Here is a 6,972-nt window from a genome sequence, read left to right as displayed (position 1 = left end):
CGAGGCCTTTTGGGAGCTCACTGGCTTCGGGTTCCATCGGAACTTCGAAGTTAAGCGAGAAGGGGCCTAGAGCAATCCCATGATGGGTGACCCACTGGGAAGTTGCTCGTGAGTTCCCAAAAACAAAACCGTGAGGAAATGGTAAGCCCAAAGCGGACAATATCGTGCTACGGTGGTGGAGCGGGCCCGGGAAGTGATCCGCCCCGGACTGGGATGTGACATTTCAAGTTTGAAGAATGTTAAATAAAATTAATAAATTTAAAAAAAAAATTGCTTGGTCAATATTTAATGAGAGACATTAAATAAAATGCACATTAATTAATTATTTTGAATTAAGGACACGTCAAGGGACTATAATCAATATGTAATTTGACAACAGATTTATTTTAAACTTTAATCTTGTTGAAGGATTAAAGTTAAAAAACCCCTATAATTTATAAAGGATAGTATGAAAAGATGTTCTCTGTAGCATCTTCCTTTATCAAACTGCCCTTTAGTTAAACGTAAGTCTTCACGGGAAAACGTATCATTTTAACAGCAATATCTTTTCTTTTCATGGCATTAAGTTAAACAAATTCAAATTCCATCTACATTGGTCTGACTCGATTAATTTCATAACTTCATGCCAATTGGAAAACATTAATAACGTCAGACATTAATTATATTTATGGGATTTCTAAGAAGCAGCATACATGTATGTGCAGAGATTAAGAAGGCAAGACAAAGTATGAGAAATTACTTACTAATTAATGCATGCAAGAGGCTTTGTAGCTCATACTCACTCTTCCATGTCGCTTGTGTGTCTGTATATATATGAATGCATCATGATCATGCTAATTAACATTTATGTGCTAGTGTGACATGATAACATACAGATTAAAAGAGGGAGATGTTACTCTAAAAAATCATCATGTAATTTAAACGTGTAAAAAATTACATGATGATTTTTTTTGAAGTGCTAACATCAACTCACTAAATAATTAAGAAAACAAACAACACAAAAATAGATTTTAAAATCAACAAGATGCACGGAAATGTAGTGGATTGATCATCAGCACCTAGCTACCTACACTGGATTGATCATAACATAATAAAGGATAAGGTCTTCAAAATACAAGGGTTCTGTTTTAAGCAAACTTTAGATATTAAAATCTTAAAACTACATCTAACCAGTTGTCAACATTAAAAAGATCTCTAGATAGAGTCCTTAGGCATCATTACAATTAAGCATTTGGACCTCAAACATGTCTCGGACCATCACAAAGACATCAAGCTGCAGCTTGCAGCTCTGATTTAGTAAGGTAAGACGCGCACATTATTAGCTGAAGAGAAAAACCCATCTTTCATCACAACATCCTCTCCTTCCTGCACAAACCCAGTTAAAACCACAACATTAGTATAAAATTATATGATAATTAAAAACAAGGTTATTAGTTAGTTAATCTTGCTAGCAAATTAATTATGCAACCCAAATTAGTAGAATGGGGTTAATATATGGCATGGGGGGTAACCTGCTGGCAAACGGTTGTCTTCTTCACAGTCTGGTCAGGCATGAGGCCAAAGTGAATGTGTGGAAAGTGAGCCCACTGACAAAAAGAAAGGCAAAAATTAAGAGGTTCACGTATCAAAGGACCCCACACTACAAGGACTAGTGTTCTAACAAAATCCAAAAACCTTAATTTGGTAAAGAAGAAATAACACCAGAAAATATTATTAAACAATTTTACATTCTTAGCAGCTGCACTGAAGGCTTCTCTATGGGATATATCAGGATTCACAGACTTGATGCGTTGGATCTCGTCCCTGCATAGATACACATTCGGATGAATCGATCATTCATATATTTTGCATCAATTTGGCGAGTCTATATATCAATTAATTAACAACTACATATATATTCTATATGTTATTATTAATTTATTTACGTATGTTTGTGTGTGAGATAAAGAGAGAAATGAAAGATAGTTGACATGATTACTCACTTGATGAAACGGTTGTATGCAGAGGGGACTCTCTGTCTCTTCTCCGGGGCTGGACATGGCATGCACAGACAGACAAGCATGCAGAGAGAGGGGGAGAGAGAGAGCAAAAAAGCATTCAAGTTAAATTAAATCATCATTTCTTAATAAGAAAATCATAGGTGGGGGAATTGATCTGCTTTATGGGGTCTTTCGCCAAACCCTATCTTGCATGTACTGTCACTTCAGTAGTTATCTTTTCTTTCTCTAGTCTAAATGTTATGCACTCTTATCATCGATCCATCTAAAAATGCTTTTTCTTCACTAACTATGATTGCGGTGGAGATCGAAGGTGGTCCGACAATCTTTCCATTTACAACCGGGGGTGGGGGCGGCGGACAATACCCTTTTATGGTGTTCTTTATCAAAAAGACTTCAAAAACATGGTTATTTAGTGTACTCGGAAAATCGCAGCAACAATATGTATATATTTTGTATATGGCCTTCTATGTTCAAAGAACTTTCAAGGTGCAAGGCAAAAACATGGGTGGGAAAGAAGATTAGGCTTTAAAACATATCAACTTGCCATCCTTTGGTTAATATATTCATTTAATCACTAAAACGAAGATATTAATTTGTTGTATGAAAAAGGACTGTCATGAAATCAAGAAGAGTTCTGCATTTGTTAGGTTTTGCTGAAAAAAGAAGAAGAACGTATTGGGGTATAAGATCAAAGTTGATTACTATATATACTAGATATATGATAGTGGATAGCTTCCCAGAAATGGAAGTGGAAGCATAAGAGGAGTTGGTTATCTCATCCTAAGATCTTTCTCATCCACCACCATATATACAAAAGGACCTTGGATAGTATATATTTACTTCAAGGATTTAGAGGGAAGGATAAATCAAAAGTGGCTGGTCTATATCTTTCACCATCACTGAAAAATAAAAGTGTAAGTCTCTTTAGGGCAGATATATGTATTGTGTGAGAAACGCCATATGATCAAGTATTTACATGATGTTTTTCATCAATACTTCTCCGTGACTGAAACTGAAAGCTAGCTAGTTAGGGAGGCTCTTATTGCATAGAGCAATCTGAAGGAGGTCTAGGATTGATCGAGGTACACAAATTAAGGAATTAACAGAAGTAAAGTTACTTACGTCTGTTGATGACTGGAGGCCTTGGAAGAAGTTCATCAGGTCCACCTGTTGGTCTTGCAGCAAAGTCGTTCACACTTGTTTGGTTCATCAGAAAATTTGGGGTCGGAACATTTGGTATCTCTTCCTGCACAACCCCAGATTCATTTGAAATTAAAATATAAGCACACAATACTTAAAAGGGTAAGAATAAGGGGGAAATATCCATATATAGAACCCTTTTTTCCCTTAATAATCCTTTGATAGTTTGACTTCCCAAAAAGAATTAAGCAAATAATTAAAGGGAAGTGTTATTGGCACTCCAAAAATCTCATTCTACACTCCTCACAAGTGTATTTTTCTTTCTAAATATAGAAAGTTTGGAGTGTAGAATGAGAATTTTGGAGTGCTAATAATAATTCCCATAATTAAATCACTTCCTGAATAAAACTAAGCAAAAATTAATTGTTTTAATTACCAGAAGATTGTGGGAATTATTAGGGGAAGAGAAAAAAGAGTGACCAAGATGATGAAACTGATTTGGGGATGGCAAAAGCAGCCCACGCATGTTCACTGGAAGCAGATTGGTGCAGTGCCCACATCGCACCGTCACAGTCTTGAACAAACTTGTGCAAGGGACACTCACCTGATTCAACCACCATTTATCAAACAGTATCAAGCATCACTAAATTAAATCATTAGCAAAAACTAGGGCTAATTAAAAAGCAGATATATATAATTCTGGAAAAAGGGTACTCAAATATCAAATTAATATACTAATACGAAGAGAGTACAAATAACGGTACCGCAAGGACAGTGTCGCAAATGTTGCAATGGACATAACAGAGCTGCTCGGAAGGAGGGAGGTGGTCGAGGGACAAGGTTGAAGCAGAAGAAGATGACATGATTTTTTGGATGTGATTCCTCCTTTACTTTTATAACAAAAAAAAGGAAAATAATTTTTGATTGATGATTGGTCTCTTGAGTGTTTAATTGATTGATTGACGGATGACAGCTTAACCACCACCTTGGATCTGTTTTTTTTTCCTTTGAATATGAGTTCTGTGTGAAAGAAAGGTGAGAGAGAGAGAGAGAGAGATAGAGAAAGAGAGAGGGGTTTGGAAGGTGATGTATTTGGTCTGATAGATATAAGAGAGGGCTGTTATGGGATAAAAAATCGATCTGAGACCCTTTAAATTCTCTTCCTGGTCATTGGTGTGCTCCTCTGCCCTGGCCCCCATCCCCAGTTTTGTTTATAAGGTCATGACGACCATGATCATATGTATGCACGATACATGCATACCATGCACATAATGTTATGACATACATGGTCCATGCATACATGCATGCATGCGTACATACATTTATGATATTTACCATATGAATGAGTACCACCAAAAAATGTGTCTAACATGCGCATGGTGTTAATTATAGGGTATATATGATAAACACATGTATGTGGCTGGCATTCCACAGAGAGAGAGAAAGGCGGCAGATGTGGGGGAGAGGAGCAAGAAAGGGACGTGTGCATGGGGGTGATATAGCTTTCACACTCTCACCTGTTGTTTTCACAAGTTAAAGAGCCTCTTGTCTTGTGTGTTGTGTTGTTGGTGTGGCCTGCCTTTCTTTCAAAACCCACTCTCTCTCTCTCTCTCAATAAATTGAACGTCGATTTACTTCAATTTCCGAACCCCATGAGTCACGGCCCTCTCTTCTACCTCCTGGATAATACAGTTACCCCATAAAGCCCTTTTCTACTCCATATTACTTACAGCCTCCGCCTCCCTCTCCGCCTCCATTGGCGCTCTCGCTCGCTCTCTCTCTCTCTCTCTCTTCACTGGCCCGTGACACCCCAACCCCAACACCATCATAACACAATCATACTTACATAGTAATGCCAATTCTGTGTGTAATCCCAAAAAAAGTATTTAATAATATTATTACAAAATTTAATGGAATTTTATGTTTATTTTTCAGTGATTTGACCACTCAATCTCTCCCTCGTCTTACGCACACAGAAGACCGATACATATTTCAGTTCAGTGAGAAAGAAACACTATCGACCTCTCAGCCTCTCACCTAGCTAGCTAGCTATCTCGATTCTTGCCTTACCACCTTTGTCCTTATTTCCTAAAATTTCTACTTTCTTTTTTCGCTTATTTTCTAGCTAATTTTGTTAGAATCTTTCCGCACTCCTTCCCTCTGCAATGTCTACATATCTACACATCTCTTCCCTCTGCAATGTCTACATATCTACACATCTCTAGGGCTTTCGTTACAAATTCTGAAAACCTAACCTACCCTGACTTAGTTGGAAGAAAGAAAAAGAAAAAGATAGTTTCCTAATGGATTGTTGCGAGACATATGTTCCGAGAGACAACTGCTTGTGTTGCCGGTGAGTCTAAAACTGCATACTTGAAAAACATTAATCTTCTCAATGGTTTAAATACACCGTCTCTGAAGATAAATTCAGATATATTATATGTTTTGCGCATATATACGGTATACCCACATTCTTTAGGGGAAGGGATCTCATTTTTTTTAAACAATGGGGATTAATTTTGGGGCCAACACCACATTGAACTTCAACGATCCAAACCATCTATTTTTCAAATTACGCCTCATAGATCATTCTTACAAAATATTAGCCAAATTGGAAATATTTGAGGCATCTAATTAAGTTAAAAAAAATTGACAAACATTATGTTCTAAGAAAATATTAGTCTCTCTAGCATTACCCTTTCATTGAAGGGTGTGTGGGTGTGTGTGTATATATTGGTTAATGCTAGGAAAATTAAATTTGCAAATCAAATTATATGTCATTAATAAGAAATAAACACGTTAATCAACACTTAACTAATAATCTAATCATCAACTTCAATGTCATTTAGTTTACAATATTCAATCTACAAATTTATTCTAATTTAGCCTTTCTAGCATTACCCATATACATACATACATACATACATACATACATACATATATATATATATATATATATATATATATATATATATATAAAGCCTCTAAGGGAAGGGATCCTCATTTTTTTTTTTTAATAAAAATGGGGACTAGTTTTGGGGTCCACACCAAATCGAATTTTAACGATCCGAACCGTCTATTTTTCAAGTTGTACCTTATAGATCATCCTTGCAAAATATTAGCCAAATCAAAAATATTTAAGACATCTAATTGGATTCAAAGAAATGAACGAACACTTTGTTATATAAGAAACAATAAAATTTGATCTTGATAATTAAATAGGCAAATGGTTTTGGATTGAATTGATTTTTTGCAAGAATGATCCATGAATCGAGACTTACAAAATAAACTATTTAGATCATTGAAATTAGATATAGAGTAGGTCCCACACTTAATCGCTGTTTTTTTCAAAAAATAGGGATCCCTTTGCATCAAGGGCATATATATATATGTATATGTATATGTATATGTATATGTGTGTGTGTGTGTGTATATATTATGTTCTTATCTTATGATCAGAACTATCACCATCTTACTCATTTAAGACTACCCTTTAATTTGGATTTCCTCTTCCCCAGAAAGTGACGATGATCAATAATATTATTGTTCATTTATTTATCACAAATGAGAATGGGTCCTGTATGTAACTCCTATGCAAAAATTAAATGTGTGGTAATGGGGAAAAGTTGTAACGGTCCTCGGCCTTTTACAGACCATCACAATGACCCATTCAAAGTTTCAAACCCTGCCCATTAACAAACAAGTTGAAGGGGAAGTGAGCCTGAGAATCTGAGACACAAAATTGAATGATCAGTACTCTCTCCCTAGAAATTGAGTTTGAAACACGATCACCCAATTTATTTGACGGCCAAAATAAACCTAACTAAAATGT

At 35.9% G+C, this 6,972-nt stretch overlaps 1 protein-coding gene across 1 annotated transcript; it reads right to left on the bottom strand.

The window, feature by feature from the left end:
- Nucleotides 1-1,025: 1,025 nt before the first annotated feature.
- On the bottom strand, nt 1,026-4,264 carry LOC137711552 (axial regulator YABBY 1). Its single transcript, XM_068450802.2, has 7 exons — nt 3,905-4,264; nt 3,577-3,744; nt 3,123-3,246; nt 1,983-2,031; nt 1,728-1,803; nt 1,512-1,586; nt 1,026-1,365 (listed from the first exon to the last, which is right to left on the bottom strand). Exons 1-7 carry the CDS (start codon nt 4,001-4,003, stop codon nt 1,294-1,296), a joined length of 663 nt encoding a protein of 220 aa, XP_068306903.2. The 5' UTR covers nt 4,004-4,264; the 3' UTR covers nt 1,026-1,293.
- Between the last annotated feature and the right edge of the window lie 2,708 nt (nt 4,265-6,972).

This window comes from Pyrus communis, chromosome 6 (assembly GCF_041283825.1).
Source record: "Pyrus communis isolate YQ-2024b chromosome 6, ASM4128382v1, whole genome shotgun sequence".
In the NCBI taxonomy this organism is placed as follows: domain Eukaryota; kingdom Viridiplantae; phylum Streptophyta; class Magnoliopsida; order Rosales; family Rosaceae; genus Pyrus; species Pyrus communis.
Note: the sequence above shows the minus strand (reverse complement) of the source record. Positions and strands in the feature narration are given on the sequence as shown.